Source organism: Muntiacus reevesi, chromosome 3 (assembly GCF_963930625.1).
Source record: "Muntiacus reevesi chromosome 3, mMunRee1.1, whole genome shotgun sequence".
NCBI lineage: Eukaryota > Metazoa > Chordata > Mammalia > Artiodactyla > Cervidae > Muntiacus > Muntiacus reevesi.
The window spans coordinates 132,306,415-132,327,148 of NC_089251.1; the positions used below are offsets into that span (position 1 = coordinate 132,306,415).

General features: G+C 41.0%; 1 protein-coding gene across 1 annotated transcript in view; it reads right to left on the reverse strand.

Moving 5' to 3' along the window:
- Positions 1-20,734, reverse strand: part of XRCC5 (X-ray repair cross complementing 5) — an 81,441-nt gene that overhangs the window by 34,068 nt on the left and 26,639 nt on the right. The window contains exons 11-16 of the mRNA XM_065930620.1: positions 20,217-20,354; positions 19,037-19,127; positions 14,896-15,029; positions 9,167-9,363; positions 2,647-2,740; positions 1,105-1,174 (exon numbers count right to left, since the gene is read on the reverse strand). Coding sequence (XP_065786692.1) covers positions 1,105-1,174; positions 2,647-2,740; positions 9,167-9,363; positions 14,896-15,029; positions 19,037-19,127; positions 20,217-20,354 — 724 coding nt within the window. The remainder of the gene's footprint in view (positions 1-1,104; positions 1,175-2,646; positions 2,741-9,166; positions 9,364-14,895; positions 15,030-19,036; positions 19,128-20,216; positions 20,355-20,734) is intronic.

Below are 20,734 nucleotides of genomic sequence, written 5' to 3' on the forward strand. Positions count from 1 at the left end.
ACTTCCCCAGGCAGAGCACTCAAGCCAAGCACCCCAGAGCTTTACCAACACTGAAGAATATCCTCAGTCATGAGTTGAGAATATACTGTAGAACACTGTGCCCGTATGCGAATCCATTCACTTCCTTTCCTCTTACCTGTTTCTCCTCATTCCCTCCTCTCCTGAAATAGCTTGTTTTTCCACTTCTATGGTGTCAGCAGCTTCCCTCTTCTCTGAACCCTACCACTGGCCCCTAACCTTACTTTTTGTCTCAATTATCCCACAAAGCAATCCTGCAGTCATGTGAGCAAGTAGAGAAAATATTAGAGCTTCAAAAACTGGTACCAGAATTGTCTGAAAAAAAATATTTTTATTGGGAAAATCCTTTCATAAGTACTTGTCACCCAGGGGAACACAGATTGTTTCTACCTCAAGTCTCCATTCAGCTCACAGGCCCTGACCCTGGGTAGCAATAATGAATACAATACTGTTATATACACCAGGCTGTAGCATTAACAATTGCTGGTGGCCACTTGTTAAAGGCAAATGAACAGGAAATGGAATGCAATCAAGTGAATGAATGTCAGTCCGAGACCCTCTATCCATCCCTTCAAGTTGCTTTAGTATCAGCTCAAGATTAAATGGAAATCTAGGTTTCATCCGATAAGAAAAATGTGAGGATGTAATCAATTTCAGAAGGATCAAATCTAAGGGCAGGAATAAGGTCTTTCTGAGATTACTGTCAAGACGCTCAAACTCTTAGGAGCAAACAAGAATTCTGTCTCAGAAAAAATGGGAGGATATGACACAAAAATGTTTTATTCCCAGAGAACTTCAGTGAAGTGGAACTAAAAGCTCCAGGATTCCAGCCCACCGTTTTCCTAACAGAGAGACCTATGAATTGGCTCTTCTCTGTTTAAAAGACCAGTGCTAAATTTACCTTCCTGTGCTCACACTGTGGCCCTGGTGAGCTTACCAACAAGGGACAGTCACAAAGATCTACCAGGAAAGAAAATCGTTCTATAAAACAGTGTAACAAAAGGTGACAACTATTAGTCTAGACTTAAATCACATTAACCTAACTAAACACCCTTCCTCAAGTGCAAAGCCCACGGCATCTCTTACCTTCCTCAAAGCTGGCCTTCTTCTGCCTCACTAGAACTCGGAAGTTCTCAGCAGGATTCACGCTTCCAACCTAGAACACACCCACAGACAGTAAACCTGCAGATCACTTCTCTTTTCGGAAGCACCCCAGGCAAGACAAGACAGCTTAAAGTAGCGTGTTCTTATAAAACAGGCAAAGACAAAGTGAGGCCCTTCCCGTTCATTTTCATTTCCATGGTTTGTTAAAAACTAGCAGATTCCTGGGGTCAAAGGGCTGCCGTCTGTCTGTACTTCCACTCACCTCTCCTCATTCAAACTGACTTCATTCCAGAGGGGTCAGAGGCCTGATGCCCGAGGCACCAGGCAGCCTAGCTTACTAGGCAGCCTACCTGTCCGTCCTGACACCCAACCAGTTAGGAAGGGGAGGATGCTGCGGTGCAGGGTCAGTTCAGAGTACCCCTGTCCCACCAGGATGACACAGGAACTGAGAGCCTGACGCCCTGATGTGCCGAACTGTCCTTTCTGGGGACTGCTGCTGATCAAACCCGTGGCACTAAAGCTTTGGTAGACTATTCAAACATGCCCAAAATAAACATGGCCCCAAAATAAAAACAAATCAGTGCTAGGTGGGGGTGTTTCAAACACAAAAATCTCTGCCACGCTATATGGCACTTTCTGACCATGCCCATGTCTTTCATCATCTGATTTCAACCTTAATAGGGGTTAAGTTGAGCTCAAGGAGAAGACAATAGGGCTCTATAAAGGCTGGTAAACGCTGGTACAAAAGTACTCAGATTTCCAGTCTACTCTAGTATAGCATCAGAAGAGCTCTGAGAATAAAAAACGTCATGACTTTTTTTTTCCCTTTACTACGAAGATATTGGACTAAAATTCAAATAATTTTTTAGACATTCAGTTTTTCTGGAGCATTGCTTTTTCAGGAGGGGAAAAGGCATGCCCTAATACTAGCTACCCTTTCTAGTCTATTTGGCTAGTAGTAAAGAACAATTTTTAAGATCCACCGATTCAAAATAATGTCACTTAAAATAAGGCAATATGTTCAAGTTCCAAAAACCATTCCATTAAATAAAGAAGATCTCAAGTGTCAAAGGATACATGGTTTGGGGAAATCCTAAACTAGTGAGTTGTACATCAGAAAAGAAACGAGACATTCTTACAGCCTATATACTCGGAGATAAGACTCCTATCACTAAGCCCCCCTTAGCCTACCATTGTGACTAAACAGAAAGCTGCAAAATGAAGTCACCAGAAAAACTTTACAAAAGGGATGTTTCATGTTCTATATAGTGCTCTATGTATTGATACTACATATCATATAATATAAATGTATCATAAAATACATATCATATAAATAAATCATACAGGTGATTCACTGACAATAATTAAAGGAAGAAAGGAAGAAGTGTGGGATGGACAAACATGGCTTACATACTGACAGGACCAGAGAAAGTGCTCCATTAAAGGACTAACAGAAATTGATGCCGACTCCCCAAGTCCCAACCCTCCCCAAAGAGGGGAGCACAGCAGGGAAGCTCTGCTTACACAGGTGACACTGCCTTCGGCCAGACTGGAGATACTGAAGTGGGCATCCTCTTCCTCGGTCTTCAGTTTTTTACAGGTGGGTCCCTCTTCATGACTGGAAAAGAAATAAAGGGTTTTTTCCTCCCCTTAAAACAGAACAAACAACACAAAACCCAGAAGTGCTGATGTGAAAAGTATAAATTTATTTTTCAAGAATCAAAAACAAGTAGCCACACTTCGCCTTCCTTTACAAGCAGCTGTCTCCCCTGCCCAGCCTCCAAGCTCCCGACAGACCAACTACCGGCCTGGGCTTTAGTTAGCAGTCGCATCACAAAGCCCTTTCAAAGGATGAAACTGCAAGCACAGGTAATGGAAACTTCACATTTCAGCACGAAACCCATTTACCCTTCGGTTATTATTTGCTAGTTTCTGCCTGAGAGTTGATAGCTAGTAATATTAGCTTTCCAGATACATAGAAGACTTTTGTGTCTAATAACTTAACTTCTTCATCATGTATGTGAGGGTTTTATAAGCTCCTACTTACAGCTGTCAAAACTTACTAGACAATCCTTAATTAAATATGCAAGAGCATGCTCTTAAAGAAGACTTAAACTATAAAAAACCACTTTCAAAAGAAAACTTTTAATGTGTTCCTTTATAAACCTAATTGTGTTTTGGGCAATAGTGTAAAAGCATCTGTGTGATAAGGGAATGATGACTCCAAGGAAGTGTATCAAACATATTGCCTCAAGTAACACGCTGGCTTTAACAGTCTGCCTTAAAGTCAAGAGGAGGTCAAGTTGATTGCAAAGGAGAAGAAAGATCCAAAGACTGTGCCCATAACCTTCCTTAAACTACAGAACAGAGAAACATGAAGATTCTTCTCCCAGACAAATAGTCAATGTGGGGCAAGAGAAGCTGCCAAGAAATGGCTGAATGAGAAGGGAAAATAGTAACTAAGAACTACAATTCTAAATGTGATGTTTTTATTCAAAAGCCCAACTTCCAGACAGTAAGGCTTGAAGAGGTTATCCTAAAAATAAAGCAAAGAAAAATAAGACAGAAGTTAGCTTATTCAATAATATTTCAATAATGAATCTCCTCTTCAAGCCCAATGAAAGAACTAAAGTCATTGTTACAGTCTTACAAACACAAATTAAAAGTTTTACTATTTGACATCTTTCCCATTTACCACTTGCCTTCTTCCCTTTGAGAAGTAAAGAAAAGATAAGGAGTGAGTCATTCAGAGCTCTTTCCTTCAAGCAGAATAAACAAACACACAAAACCTTGCTGATGAAAACAAGGGATAACGCACAAACCTGAGGAAGCATGAAATTCTATCAGAATTTGAGTAGTTCTTTAAAAAAAAAAAAGTCACAGCCACTTTAGTTAACCTTTGCCAGCTCTTCCCAAGAGAAAGATGACATGGTTCAGGGAATATCTACAGATAAAAACATCCAGGCTCTAGTCTCCGTTTTTGCTACTGGCTAGCCCTGGAGTTTTATTCCTTCTTGAAGGTACTGACTCGGTATTAATTTTTGTATGTTTAGAGTCTAGTAAGTTACTGTCCTCTCTGACCTTCAGTTTGTTCCTCAGGAAAACACTAAGATGAAAAATACCATGCATATATCAACTATTCACACTTTCTCTTCCAAAAGGACAAATTAACTTATACAGTAGTATTAAAAAGCACTAAACATACAAAGCTAAGTTCTGTGAGAACACAAGGTCAAATCACCTGGAAGAATTTCTTCAACCCTCCCAAATAAGATTCTAGGGAAAGAAGAATTAGAAAACATATATACTAATTCTCCAGAACTGGACAGATAAAGGCCAGTCCAGAAAAGAGCAGGAAGCAGTAAGAATACGTTTAATAATCTCAAGATTCAATCACTTAACAGGATTAATGGGAAATCTACATATATTAAACTCGTAATATCTATCTGAAGTGGGAAAGTGCAATGACTCTCATTCCCAAGTTATCCATGAATGAGTTGAGCCCTGGAAAGTACACATCATCCAGGCGAGGACACGGCAGACACAGAAGTGCTAACAGCTGCTGCGTCTGGATGCTGGGGCCCTAGACAGTTTGTTGCTTTCTCTCCTTTTCTCCTTTTCTTTCATATATGAGTATATACCTTGTTGTTCATTTACAAGTACATATACCTTGGAACTAAGGTTACTCTTATGCTCTTGGTTCTACAATTTGTAACCATTAGCAATCTTTATTTTATACAGAAAACTAGGAAGTAGACAACTGCAAATTATCTGTCCTACCCCAGTATTCTGCAGCAGATTAGCAAATTTTATGAATATAGCCTCTTATAATCTGTAAGGATGGAGAAGGAAATGGCAACCCACTCTAGTATTCTTGTCTGGAAAGTCTCATGGACAGAGGAGCCTGGTGGGCTACAGTCCTTGACGTCATAGAGGGTCAAACACGGCTGAGCACCAGCATGAGTATACATAATCATCACCTTCAAGAAGTTCAGTCACATAAGAAGGATTATCGGCAATTAACAAAATATTGTGGTAAGCAGTGCATCCCTTTGAGAGAACAGTGAGAGGCTGTACTGGGCGGGGGTATGAGGCGCAAGCTGGGAAGTAGTGAGAGATGAAGACAGAAAATATCTAAACTGTAGGCATAAAAACTTTGAGGACACAAAGTGGTTCTCCAGTTAGCAGGATACATACTTCTTTTCCTTCTCATTTGTGTAACAGAATTTGACCTGAAGCTGAAGGTAACGGAAAGCCATGAGAGCAAAGGTTTTTAATCAGGCATCCAAGAAGGACATCAAGGAATTTGTGACCACCTAAAATTATATGCAAAATTTATTATGTTGGGGCATTTTCCTGGGGAGATGGTTCGTAGTTTTTATCAGAAGACAAAGGGGAGATGGTTCGTAGTTTTTATCAGAAGACAAAATGATCCATCACATACAAACACACACTGACAAAGAATCACTGCATTAGAGAAATTTTAAGCAAGGGAGTGATGTGATCAGATTTGTTTTCTAAAAAATCACTCAGCAGATTGCAGAATGAACTGGAAGGGGAAGCCTGGAATGAGGGAAATTGGCCAAGGGGGTTATATCAGTAAAGCAGGCTAAAGTGAAACCTACATAAAAGCAATGGCAGTGGGCAATGCTAGTAAGAACTAACACTTAAAAAAAAAAAATGCTTACCATTAATCATGAAGCCAAGCATTTGAGTTAGCTATTATAAACTGTCCTCTTACAAATGAGCAAAAGGGCCCGACTTTGTCTTAAGCACACAGTAACACAGTCCACAGCTAACTCTGTACTTTTAACTACTCTCCTAAAAGGCAGGTATGTGTTATCACAGCTTGGCATGGAGCAACTTGCCGATTCTGACCACTACTAAAAACAAATGCTTGAGTTTTGATCCAAATCTATCTGACTCTAAAATCAATGCTATTAGCCACTATACTAACCTGAAGTGAAAGGAGTGAACTTGAGGTAAATCTAATACAACCTGGTAAACCAATGAGATGTGGAAAGTGAAGAAAAGGGATGACTCCCTAGAAATTAGGTGTCATTCACTGAAATTGAAAATAATAACATGAAGAGGGGGCTGAAAGGAGTGTGGAAAGAGAAAGGTGATAAAATAATCTCTGGACGTATTGACCTTGAGTTATCTGTAGACACAAGATCCAGTGGATAAGATGGAAATATTTTAGGATAGACAGGTATTCAGTTATTTCTGAAGACCTATATGAGAAATAATTAACGTCTTAGGATGTGCAACACAGCATAATCCTTGACAGTGTAAGCTCTGGGGTCAAACTACCACGTTTAAATCCTCACTCTAACACTTAACCAGCTGTGATCCTGAGCAAGTCTCTTATCTTCTCTAAGCTTCAGGGTTCTCAGGGTTAAGATGGAGTAAATAAAAGAACCTACTTCATAGGGTGGCCAGGAGGATCCAAACAGATAATACACGTAAAGCTCCCAGAACATACCTGTGTCCAATAAATGTCAGCCCTTTCAGAGAAGGAGACCTACAAAATATCAACCTGAAAGACGTGTGGGGAAAGAAAAGCCGCCCCAGAGGAATCTGAGAGGGAGCTGTCAAAGGTTTAGCTGGAGAAGCTGAAGTTCAGGAAGATATATGAATTTCAAGAGGGAAAGAATAACTGACAATGTCAAGTGTTACAAAGAGGTCAAGTAAGAAAAGGACTGCCAAGCTTAAGTAAACCTAGCAGGGAGGGTCTCTCAGGACACCAGGGGCAGGGACGTGGTGGGGGCATAAGCCTGAGCCAACGAGCGCTGGGAAAAGCAGCAGTGTGGGCTATTCTTCTAATAAGCCTGGCTGTGGAAGGAAAGAAGATGGTAACAGGTAGTAATTAGAGGGAGGAAAACAGAGAGGATTACTTCATTTTCTTTCAGAGGAAAGAAATAACATGTTAATGTGTGGAGGGAAGGGGGTTGTACAGTGGGAGAAGCTGAAAATTACAGTGGGGAAGGAAGGAAGGAAGAAATTATTAGTGGACTGAAAGGTACCAGATAGGATGGAAGACGGCATCCGAGGACACAGGTGAAAGGATTAACTTGGGACAGGATGTGGTACCCTCCTCCACTGAGAGAGGAAGAAAGGAAGTGAAGGCAGATAAAATGCAGATATGTTTTTCGGTAAGATGGGCTGGAAAAACGAGGCGTTCTGACTTATTATGGGCTTCTATTTTCTCTTTGAAATCACCATCATCATAGAAATATGTACCCTGGATACAGGGACGTTGAATATACACAAAATCATAGCTTTTTCTAAGCAATCTCTCTTTCCCTTAGGGAGACCACCTCTAAAGCTGATTGGGGTTTAATCATAAAAACTGAGTCTCTAGAACCTTGCAGAAGGGATTGAGTCATTCTTGAATATACGAGGTGCTTGATAAATACTTGTTAAATGTGTCGTTTCTGCAATTCTTAAAAACTAAGATTTCTGAGAAGGAAGACTAGAGCAGTGGGGTGTGAGTAGGTGTGTATGAGTAAGATTATTCTCTGGTCCCAGGCAGCTCACTTGGCTGTGTGGCAAACCAAACCTTTGTGGGAGCAAAGAACAAGCAGGGATCAAATCACAGAACAACAGTCTTCAGGGTCTGGGTCTCAGTGGTATGCTTTTTTTTTTTTAACCAGCTAATTTACATTTTAATCAACAGGAGGACGGGGAAATGGCCCATTTCTTTCCCACGACATAGGAAGGTAATCAAGATCATGAACGAGAGCTTCAAAACAGAGAGAGAATAGCTATATGACTGTTGGTAGACGACAGCAAGGCTGTCGTGGGAAGAAAAGGACTCAAGAGTTTTATTGACTGTTCTGAGACACGAGGAATCCAGAGATTGCTGAGGGTAGCAGAGGGAAAGAGGGTTTTTAGTGACAGTCTTCCAACGTAGAAAAAGGCACAACAGACTAAAGAGAAACATAAAATTCTCCAGACGTGTCAGAAATGCACATGGTAGAATCTTTCAACCCTACGATTTTATTTTTTAATCCTGACAAAGCTTGGAATAGTAACCTCTAAAAAGCCACAGAAAATGCAACGATTTCTTTTTAACTTGGAAGATAATTCACTGAATTAACACTTCACAGAACCCTGTGAAGATTTCTGGAAATTACTCAATACTGTTCCAATCAGGTACTGACAAATAAAAACTTTATTTTGTCAATAAAGACACATCTGTGGGAAGGAAATCGAAGAAAAAGGAAAAAATAAATTGTGATCTAAAATAGGATCTCAGCAATACAACCTACAAAAATGAGTAGATCGTTTTGATCTGGGGGGAAAAGTTACCAATAATCAGACCAAAACCTGGTGAAATCAATGTCATACACCCAAATAATTCTGGATAAGAACAGCCTAAGGTTTGTGTTCTGCTTTGAATGGAAACTGATATAATTCTAAACAGACTCCGATGTGTGGGAAAAAACACTTAATAGCTACCTGAAAGATTGATCTAAGGGCATGAAAACCATTTTACAATCCTTAAACTGTGACTACCTCACTAATGGTATGACCAAGCACATCACACAGTAACAGCAGAGCTGCAGATGGCCAGGCTTCTCATTCTCCTCCCCATCTTCCTTCCAAAAATTTCAGATATTCTCCTGAGAGCCTACCTCCAAAATGAAAAACTTTGACTTTCACCCTTCTCCTCTCGTCCCCAGCACCTTACTTTAAAAATGGTAAAATTTAATCACAGATATTCAATAGATCATTTATCTTCATATGTGTATATATATATATATATATATATATATATATATATACAAAATTCACTAAGAATCTGATGCTGGTTAAAAAGTCAACAACCCCAAAGGTAGCTCTGATTTCTAGATGCACAAGCAGGATAAAACATATCCACACTGGATTTCCAATGCAAGGCTCAAATAGCAAGAGGTTTCTTTCTCCCACCTTTGTGATTCTACAAACCCAGGTTGCAATCCTTAATGACAGAGCCCCTCTAAGACCACCACCAGTCTTCTATGCTCCAACCTCACACACAACTCCATTGAGTACTTACTTATCTTGGAAAACGTCCTGACCAGTCACTTGGTTCTTCTTCTTGATGACTTCCGTCAGAGGGAAGAGGGTCTTTACTTTGGAGAGAGGAACCTGACATCTAGCTGTCACCTCGGCGGGAGGATCCAGCATACTCAAAACGTGCTGCTGGATGGGGGGCAGAGGCTCCTGGGGATGGAGAGCTCTGTGCAGGAGACACTGTGGAAGAGGAGTGAGGACTGTGAAATGCAGACACGGACACCACACACAGCTGACCAGTCATCCTCCATCTTTAGCTTGGGAGGGCTGCAAGATTCCTACCGTTAGTAAAAGACAGCAAAGCAGGCGGACCCAGAATCACCCTGGTTAGCAGGATGCTGGTAATGTCTAAACGCAACCATAAAACAGATCCCAGCCTAGCAGCACCGTCAGCTGAAGCCGTCCTGGAAAACAGCTTCATCCCACAAAAAGAGTCCGCTGCTCTGGCTTCATGGAGGATATATGGGGTTTCCTCCGCCTCTGACAATTTGGGAGTATAACCTCTTGGCTATAATCCTTTTACCTCCCTTCAGCACGCTGTGCTTTCTCCCTTGTACCGCCTGAGAAAACAACACAAGCAAGACGAATCAGGTGCTGAAGGGGAGGTGCGCAGTGAGTCCCGGGAAGAATACTGTGCAAGAGATGACACCAGAGGTCGGTCTCAAACCTCCCGGAGCCACGCACTCGCTTCCATCCACCTCTACCACAGCACTCCTGCCCAGGCACCTTCGCCTCTCACATGGCTCCACACCCCTTTCTAACTGGTCTCCCCACGTCCACTCTCACGGCTCTCCTGTCTGCGGTCAGCCATCACAGAGCCGCGGAATGCCTCTCCTCCTCACTCACCACAACCCACCTAGCCTGGGCTGCTCCTCCTCCACCCAAAGACCAGCTCTCTCCAGATTTTAGGTCCCATGCGTAAGGCTCCCTCGGCCTCTTCTGCCTTCCCTTAGATCTCAGTGGAGCTGGCCCTTTTAAAATCATTCTGTTCTTTGCTCACTTATCACCTCTTCTGAGAGGCTTCCCCTGACACTATACGAAGGAGACCTTTACCCTCATTTTACCACCCAGTCATTCTCTATCGTGAACCTGATCTTATATTTGGTACAGTACTTACCATTATCTAAAATTACCTTATCAACCTTTTAGTTTACTTATTACCTCCACTTTCTCCCTGAAAGTAGAAATACTGCTGGTCTTGTTTACTGCTGAATCCCAAGCGCTGAAAATGGTGCCCCAACATGATAAGCACCTAACAGGTTCGGGCTGAGGGAATACGGTGCTCTTCCTCAGAACTCCAGTTGGTGACAGAGGTTTTAGGAAGCTGCACCAGGAGTGGGGCCAAGATCAACGCCAGTACAGGTTCTCCACTGCTCACACAAGCAGAAACCCGGACAGCAGGCCACATCTATTCAATCACTGATAACTGCTCTCAGGCTAGGAAGCCAGGCCTTCGCAAAGTACTGTTATCTGCCCAGAAAAGTAAATACTCTAAAAGGAATGCAGGAATGTCACGAAAGAAGGAAGTAACCATTTAGAAAAAAAAAAAAGAGAAAAAGTGAAACTTACGAATATACTGAAGTTTTATTCCCCTTGCTAGAGGATAATTACAAAATTAGGCTGGAGAACAAAACTCCTATTCCCACTTTTTAAACAATTTATATGTTAGTAACTGTGAAGAAAAAAAACAGGGAACTGAATAGCTCCTACAATTTTAAAATTACTGTTTCATACCACAAGGTATATATGTATTGTTTTCCTACCCTGTCGAAAATGGAAGCTAGACGTCTTAGTTCTAAAAAAAAAAAGATACTTGGGCTTAAGTAGTAAATATCATCAGAGTCAATGTTCTACAAATTAAGAAAACCCCGAGGTAGGAATTAAATACCAATTTCCTCTAGAAATTTCATGTATTGCTCCCTGATTTCACTAGACCAACCCCAAGCCTTCCTTCTCCTGGTAAATTCATTGTTTCAGAGTCCTGATTTCCTTTTTCCTAATTACCTTCCCTGGCGCATCAATGACACTGGGCCTGTTTAACATACAGCAAAAGGGGAAACCAAAAAAGATCTCAAACTCTGTGAATCTACCCTGACCTTCTCATGAATAATTTATAATTCACCACGCTCTCCCTCAGGTCAGTCATTAAAATACTTAAAACAATTTAGAAAGTCCTAAAGAAGTAAGCAGAAATCCAACACCCAACACAGCACACTACCTCTCAAATACTCTGGGAGAGTCTATCTGTGATAGTCAAGTGACATTTTTGGGGAAAGAACTGTGAATTCTAGGCAATTCTTTCAAATAGCATCATTATCCTTAAGTCAGTGATAAGGAACCCACAAGAGATGTTCAAAACCATCAAACTCACATGTTTTCTCAAAGGTCACATTTTAAATAAGGCTCAGTGGGGGTAAAAATCCAATCCAAAAAATCTCAATTTATTAAAAAAAAAAATAGGCTATGAGAAAGTGACACTTTTCAGTGGCCAAGAAGCTGAGATCTCAGTCCTCAGTCTACTTAATTTCTCCTTTAAGCAACTATTTTCCTTTATGTGATTTTTACAATTTGAAAAAGACTAGAGAAAAAACAAACAAACAAACAAACAAAAAACTTCAGGCCACATGGCTAGCTCGTAAGTTACTGATATGTTGATTTTAGCAACCAAGTATCAATTATTTAAAAGGCAGTATTAACTCTACACTTGACAAAGGATATTTTTCAGCATTTCTTCCTAAAGTTAGAATTAAATTAACTCCTCCTGCCAACGAGTTGATTACTAACCTCTCCCCGCTTCTGCCCTCTACTCCCAGCTCATTCACCCTTAGTTATAAGACATATTAAAAGAGGGGAAGAAAAAAAAAAGAAAAGTCTTCCTGGGTCCGACCTCCTCCTGTAGCTTCCCGGTGTTCCCTCCCCCCTTCATCAGTACAGCTTCCTCCTCCAGGCCCTGTAACCTGGCTCCTGTCCCATCAGAGGGCCCCCGGGCCCTTCATCAGATGTCACTACAAACCACAAAGGCCCTTCGCCAGGTTCAGCTCCCTTCACCACTGCACAACGTCTGACTCCAACACCCCTCTAGTTCTTTCTACCTCTCTGAGCTTGTGGGGGGCGGCGGGGGCGGGGGGGAGTAGGAACACTGATTAGCAGCCTTTCCGTCTCTCCCTAATTGTTCAGGACTTCATTCTCTCCCCTTGTCACTCAACACTCTCCTAGGTGACCGCATTCACTTCTGTTTCTATCTAAATGAGGAGGGCTCTCAAAAATGTATCGACATTTAGTCCTGAAGGCTCCCCTGGGTTTTGCACCCCTATTTCCAACTTCCCCAAGTGTCTGAACTGGAATAGCCGACAGATAACTCCAATTGAACACCTGCAAGAATACATGAACTACCTCTTCTATCTGTTCATTCTATATTCCTTATCCTAATTCATGGTGACATCACCCCTCCAGGGATTCAAGTTAGGATTCTGTTTTCTTCAATTCCTATTTCTCATCAGCCACCACCCAATCCCTTAAATTCTATCCACTCGAGCTTCTAAATTTCCTCTTCTCTACTCTCTGTCACTGCTGTAACTCAAGTCTTCCTGGGGGCCACTGCAGGTTTCCTAACTGGTCTCTAGCCCATCTCCCGTGCCACCATCAGACCTATTTTCTAAAATTCACGTCACCTGCCTACTGACAACGGCCTTTCCGGATTACCCACTGCCTATGGGATAGAAACCCAAACTGCTGGCTCTTCATGACCTGCCTGCTACCTGCCACCTTTCCCGTCATTTTCCCAGCCAAACGGAACTCTTTGTGGACCCCTAAATACATCACGCTTCTTATGTTTTCTTGCTTTTGCATGTGCTACTTCTTTTGCCTGGCGTGCTCTGGTCACATCACACATCACCTTTATTCCTCCGTGAAATGTTCCTCAGTCACTCACTTGCAAGAAATCTCTCTTTCCTCTTATCCCCACAGCATTTTGTACCCACCACTGTTGAGCCTACCAATTTTACTACTCTGTTCTCTATTCCCCTCTTCTCTCTATCCTCTTTCACTCCTCTGGAGGGGTCCTTTCAGGCAGTGAGCTTCCAGTATCTCCAGCACATGAAACACTTATGAGTACCCGACATTTGTTTTAGAAAAAGTGAATTCACTGAAAAATAAAAAAATTAAAAAAAAAAAAAACAAAAAAAACTCTATGGCTGATTCACATCAATGTATAACAAAACCCACTGAAAAATAAAAAAATTAAAAAAAAAAAAAAAAAAAAAAAAGAAAAAGTGAATTCAATTTATAAATACCCCGGTAATGATACTTCTTTATACAGATAAACCATATTAAAAAGTCACCCCCACAAAAGAAAACGAAGTTGGCAGGTTGTAAAAATCAAAGTTGCCAGTTCTTAAAGCTTTAAAAGATAACAATGCTTGCATTTATGGCTTGCATCTGTTCAACTAATCCAACAAATATTTGTTGAAGATAATAGTACCCACCCTTGATAATCTACCAAGTATTAGAAGTTTCTATTTTTCACCACGGTGACCTGTTTTTGCAAGCTTTCCATACCAACTAATCTATTCCTCCCTTCTCTGTCAAGTGGCAAAGGCCATTTGTCAAAAACAGCAGGTCTTGAAGTCTACTTGTCAAAGACAGCAAGGGAATGTATACAAGTAATTTATACTTGATTATACTTAGAATACAAAAGTACTTACTGAGTCAGATCTTGACCTGTTAAGCTTCATAGTACTGATTTTAGAACAAAAGACTTCTTTAAAGGAAGTTTAAAGGAAACCGCCTAGTATAAAAAAACTAGGCAGCTTCTTTTGAGTAGAAAAGTCCATAAAATCATAACAGGCCTTAACATGGACTTGAATTAGTTAAGGACGCTTTGAGAAATGAGTCAAAGGGGCAATCAGTGGACCCCCAATATGAAGCCTCCACTCCCACCTCCCTGCCTCTCCCCATCTGTCATAAGAGTAGGCCCTCCACTCCCATTCAGGGAGAAGTCTGCCTAGAGAAGCTGCTGGTGACTTTCTGCACCTTCGTGGGGTTCAGACACGCCTATGTCCTGCAGCCACCAGGTCACTCCAGGACTGGGACCAACCTTCACCACTGGCCCATCCCTCCCCTTCCATCGAATAAGTCGCTCCCTTATCAAGTTCCCAGTTCCCATTAATCCAATCTCCATCTTCTAATTCCTTTGGACCAAGATTCAGAAATTTAAATTTTTCTTTAGTTACTGTTTAATAAGTTCATACTATATAACCTCTCTATCTGACTTCTAACACTGCTTCCCTAATAGTGGTTATATACCACACAGTCCCTAAAAACTCCCCTACTATTTGGATATTAAAAAACAATGAAAAGTCTCATTCACATAAAACATAGGAGGAAACTGTTAAAATATATACATATATATTTATATATATGTAAAAGAAACAGGTTTTTATTTTGCCCTCCTATTTAAGACACAAAACCAAAAATCTAGCCTTCTCCTAGAAAAAAATATTTAAGAACATCCGAACTTTACTTCTTTCTTTCTAAAAGCTCAAGAGTATTTTTTTAATCGTTTTTCAGTAGGAAGAGAAAGGTGTTAACCTTTCATTAAACAGAGCAACTGAGCTCTCGATTTGACTTGGATCAGCCAATTGCCCTAACTTTTCACTCTGCTCTCTTTCATCTAAAAAAAAGTCTATTATTGGTTCATCTTTCCTCTCTCACCTGAAACAGTCTCTGGAATTGAGGATTTGGGATTTTGCTGGTTGGAAATAAGTCTTCAATGGTGCCCTCCTCTTCATCTTTCTGCACCAAGCTCATGGAGTCAATCAAAGCATCAACAGCACTCAACTGTGCCTCTAAGACAAGGACAAACAAAGCAGCAGAAAGAAACAATGATTAGTTCCATCAGTCTCCCAAACAAACGCCTTCCATTCCTAGATGTTCACAGCAACACTGGCAGGACAGACAGTCCTGGCCCTGCCAAAAGCACTCCCCAGTTACGTAAGTCATTTAACCTAAGCCTCAGTTTTCTTATTGGCAAAGAGAGCTATTTAGAATAGCTGGTCTCTCAGGTACTTCTGAGCTCTACCAATTGATGAACTTCTGACAATGGGTTATCTTAACAAAAGTGCTCTAGAGGAATGCACCACAGTCAAACAAAACTCACCTTCTATATGGTAATTCAAAATATTGGGTATTCAAGGAAAAAGTGAAGTGTCAGTCACTCAGCTGTGTCTGACTCTTTGGGATCCAATGAACTGTAGCCCACCAGGCACCTCTGTCCATGGAATTCTCTAAGCAAGAATACTAGGGTGCCAGTTCCTTCTCTAGGGGACTGTCCCCACCCAGGGATTGAACCCAGGTCTCCGGTATTGCAGCGAGACTCTTTACTGTCTGAGCCACCAGGGAAGCCCTTGAGTTGACATTAAAAAAAAAACGAGTAACTGGCAAAGGAGAAAAACATTAAAAACATTCCTTTGGTAATGAAACATCAGCTTTATAAGGATTTAACATAACCTGTATTGGAGTATACCAACTTAACAGGAAGATGTTACTGGATCAGAGGGAGTGGATTCTTTTACAAGCTCTACAAGGCAGATAGAGTTCTTTCCTCTCACAAAATCTCATGGCATTAATCACATAGACCTGCATGCATATTTTTTTTAATTGAAGTAGAATTGATAGAACATTTCGTTAGTTCCAGGTATATAATGTAGTGATTCAGTATTTCTAAACATTACAAAATCACCAACATAATAAATCTAGTTACCATCTGTCACCATGCATTTATTACAATATGATTGACTATATTCTAGTAGTCATGTATAGATGTGAGGGTTGGACCATAAAGAAGGCTGAGCACAGAATTGATGGTTTTGAACTGTGGTGTTGAAGACTCTTAAGAGTCCCTTGGACCTCAAGGAGATTCAACTGGTCAATCCTAAAGGAAATCAGTTCTGAATATTCATTGGAAGGACTGATGCTGAAACTGAAGCTCCAATACTTTGGCCACCTGATGCGAACTGACTCACTGGAAAAGACCCTGATTCTGGGAAAGACTGAAGGCAGGAGGAGAAAGGGATGACAGAGAATGAGATGGTTGGATGGTAACACCGACTCAATGGGCATGAGTTTGAACAAGCTCCAGGCGTTGGTGATGAACAGGGAAACCTGGCATACTGCAGTCCCTGGGGTTGCGAAGAGTCGGACACAACTGAGCGACTGAACTGACTAACTATATTTGCAATGTAAAAAGTGTTTTATCCCTGTGACTTATTTTATAACTAAAAGTTTTTACCTCTGATCACTCTTACCTATTACACTCATCCCTTTATTCTACTTCCTTCTAGAAACCCCCAGTTGTCCTCTGTATCTATGAGTCTGTTTCTGTTTTGTTTGCTCATTTATTTTGTTTTTTAGATTCCACATTAAGTAAAATCATACCGTATTTCTCTTTCTCTGTCTGACTTATTTTACCTGGAATAATACTGGGTTGGCCAGTAAATTTGTTCAGGTTATTCCATAAAATGTAACAGAAAAACCCAAACGAAATTTTTGGACAACCCAATACCTTCTAGGTTCATCCATGCGGCAAATGGCAAGATATAATTCTTTTTTACAGCTGAGTAATACTGTATGTGTATGTGTGTATCACATTTTTGTTCATTCGTTTACTGATGGACATTTAAGTTGCTCCCATATCTTGGCTGTAGTAAATAATGTGGCAGTGAACATAGGCATGCATATATTTTTTTGAGTTAGTGTTAATGTTTTCTGTGGGAAAATATTCAGAATCAGAAGTGCTGGATGGTATGGTAAAAATTTAAATTTTTGAGAAATTTCCATGCTGTTTTTCACAGTAGCTACACCAATTTACATTCTAACAACAGTGCGCTGGGTTTCCCTTTTCTCCACATCCTCACAAGCATGCTATTTGTTGTCATTTTGATGATAGTTATTCTGACAGATGTGGTTCTAACGTGCATTTCCCTGATGATTAATGATGTCAAGCATCTTTTCATGTGTCTGCAGGCCATTCATATGTATGTCTTCTTTGGAAAAATGTCCTGCATACATGTCTTACCCCACTCCAGGCAAATTCTAAGGATCTTTAAGAGCAGGAACATGGTGTCCTCTTCTTTATGTCTCTCAGATACCAGATAGAAAGCAAGTTCTTCCCAGTAAAAATCTACGAAGTCAATAAAAATGGCACAGCCAAAAGCTACTCTCCCCAAAATGCTTCTACCTAAACTACCACAAGGAACTTTCATTCTGCTGATTCATACGGCAGTTCAGCTGTTAAAAAGCTGAAGTGTTATTTTGGGATCATTCACAGCCACCAGGCAAAAGGCGGAAAAGAGTAAGCAGTTCCTCAAAGTTTATTATACTTCTGTTCCTCACCTTTCAAACATCCCTTTCAGACAGCTACTACAAAAGGAATGAGCATACAGACATTTATCACGAGACATTTCTGTCCCATTTTTTGACTTTCTAAGGGAGGTTTCAGGCACCATCTCAAACTGATGACTGCAGGGTCCACCCGGCAATAAGAAGGAGGTGGTACCCGTGTGGGTGAATATTCAGTGATTTCCATCTGCTACTCCAGGCTAGCATCAGGCCAGACCATGCTGGCATCACACACCCTTACATAAATGTTGACTTGGGAAATATGTCAAACAGCTTTAATGATCTGTTTTTCCAATGCAGCAAATGCAAACAAAAGTGTCAAGTCACATGAAATAAATCAACAGATCGAAAAATAATGTTTTAGATCCTATGTGATTTATATCTATTAGGTTCTCTCTCAAAAAAGTTCTCTTTTTCAAATGTTCTTCTCATTTAAAGTTTGGAATTATCAAAAGGAAAAGACTGAATATTATAATACACTGGCATCTTCTACACATTCAAGTCCATGCTTGACTCCACATGACGGATTTGACTCTTGGTTCTTCTCCCACACCCTGCTCCCAACATCCAGAGAGTACCCAGTTCTGAACTCACCTCACAGCTCCCTCATCCTACACCAAGGCAGATTTAAAGTTGTCAACTAAAACATCTATTCATCATTCTGTGTTCTTTTTGGTATGTTCTCTATTTCAGCCCACTATTGTATCTTATGATAACTGTCTTAAACTGTGAGATTTATGGAAGACAGGATCTATGTGTGTGAGAATCACTGTGTGTAGCATCCTGACATCTGCAGACAGATGCTTAATAGAGGCCTCTTCTCATTAAGCTCCCAGTCACTCCTGGCAATAAGGAGCAACAGGACTTGGACTGAAACTGTGAACTAGGAAGAAAGGGCAAAGAGAAAAGTATGGTTAAAGTTACATCATATTTTATGTAGGACACTAGTCACAAGTTTGATACTATGTGTCAATTCACTGCAGAGAAGGACAAACCCTCTGCTCATAATTAGAGAATGTACATCCATTTCCATTAAATTGCTCCCTAGAGACAACCTCTAAGTCAGAAGCGGGATGCTGGAGAATCCCTACTACTGGGAAAAAAATCACCTTTCATCATTACAGTATACCACTGGGATTGGAATTCAACTATAGTTGACTCTTGAACAACATGGGTTTGAACTGCTCAGATCCACTTACATGCGGATTACAAGTAAATATGTACATTTCTATACAATCTGAGATTGGTTGATTACAGATCTGTGAATACTGAGGGCCCTGTAAAGTCATACATGGATTTTCAACTGGGGGAGTAGTGCCCCAAACCTCTTCAGTGTTCAAGGGTCAACTATAATCCCACCCTGTGAAATCCTAGCCCCCAAACATGACTAAAGACGGGTGGTTTCCCCCAGTCTGTGTTTAGAGCAAATAAGGGAGCAAAATGGAAATCAACTCACCTGTGGGAGTGCATTTCCTGTTATTTTTCAAGGATGAAAACATGTACTGGCGCAAATCTTCCATGAAAGGCAGCTGTATGTACACTAAACACTAATGAGAAACAGTGAGATAAACACAGAGACAACTCAATTAACAGAAAAACTTAAAGCTGATCCCAAATGCTATGAACATGGCTCAACAGAGGTATTTCAAAAATCAGAAGGCAGAAGTACAGGACATGGGGAGTGAAGCGCTCTCATCTCTGTTCTTAGCCGCTGCTGTTGTTCTGTTGCTCAGTTCAGTCGTGTCCGACTCCTTGCGACCCCATGGACTGCAGCCCACCAGGCTCCTCTGTCCATGGGGTTTCCCAGGCAAGAGTACTGGAGTGGGTAGCCACTTCCTTCTCCAGGGGACCTTCCTGATCCAGGGATTGAATTCGTGACTCTGTTGGCAGGTGGATTCTTTACCACTGAGTCACCTGGGAAGCCCTGTGATTAGCTGTACACAACTGCAAACAGCACAAAAATAGTAAATATAAAAGAGATGCTCAAAGAAAGACTATCAGATATCTACAAAATGCATGACCAACACAGCAAATGAGAAGAGTCAAGGTGACTGGCAGGCTGACGTGGAAGTCAGGATATCTGCTTTCTCTTCCATTTCTGCCACAGTGAGTTCTCTGAGACACAGGAAGTGGCAAGGAATCTAGACCTGTATTTTCAACAGGAGAGCCCTAAAAAAACGTAAACTCAGCAGGATCACAAGAAAATCACACCTTCAACCTTCATCCATAGTAAAGACTGTTGTAAAAAGGGAGGTAATCTGTATTCCCTTGAGGTTCTGAGAAGTCAGGAAGGATGAGAATGGAGAGGAAGTCATTGGACTGGGCAAACGGTAAGTCCATAGTCAACCGTTACTAGTTGTTTTATTAGGAAGCTTCTTGTACACTGTCATAATTTATGTTCTTTCACTGCTACTGAAAGTGTGATTTCCAGACCAGCAGTCTCAGCATTAGGTGGGAGTGGGTGAGAAATGAAGAATTTCAGACAACGCCCCTCCCCAGAGCTACAGAATCAGAATGTGCATTTTAACCAGATTCCCTCAGTACCTCCCATGCACACGAACAGTTGAAAAACACTGCTTAGAACAAAGCAACTGAAGGGAAAAAATTAATATGAATAAAAGACTTGCAGGTTCTACCTCATATGCGTCCTTGATCAAAGGAAAAGCCACGCCAACTTGAGGATTAGCTCTTTTGTCGTAAGCATATCGAACCACGGCCACCATGTCTAATTCATCCAAAGCGTGAATCAGGGAGGAGAGGGCAACTGCCGCCGCCTAGTAAGAGAGATGCCTATGTTAACACGTGTCCAGTGTGAGGATTTTCACAGCACAAACGAGTGCTTGTAAGATTGCTCCCCACTTTCTCCCTGTTTCAGATATTAAATACTCCTCTATCCACTTGGAGGCTACACTGTACACATCTGCATTTGATCACATTTACTGTACCTCTTCGGGAACTTCGTTATAGGCTCTTTTTCCCTCAACTTTTCTCCTCTGAATTCATACCTAACTCTAAACAAAATTTTTCTTTGTCCCTCTCTCCATAAATTACTATCTGTAACCTTCTTTTCCTTCATCTTTAAATTTCATCAAATAGTCTTGTTTCACCACTTAGAACCCAATTATTCTTCAATCTAAACCAGCTACGTAGCCAT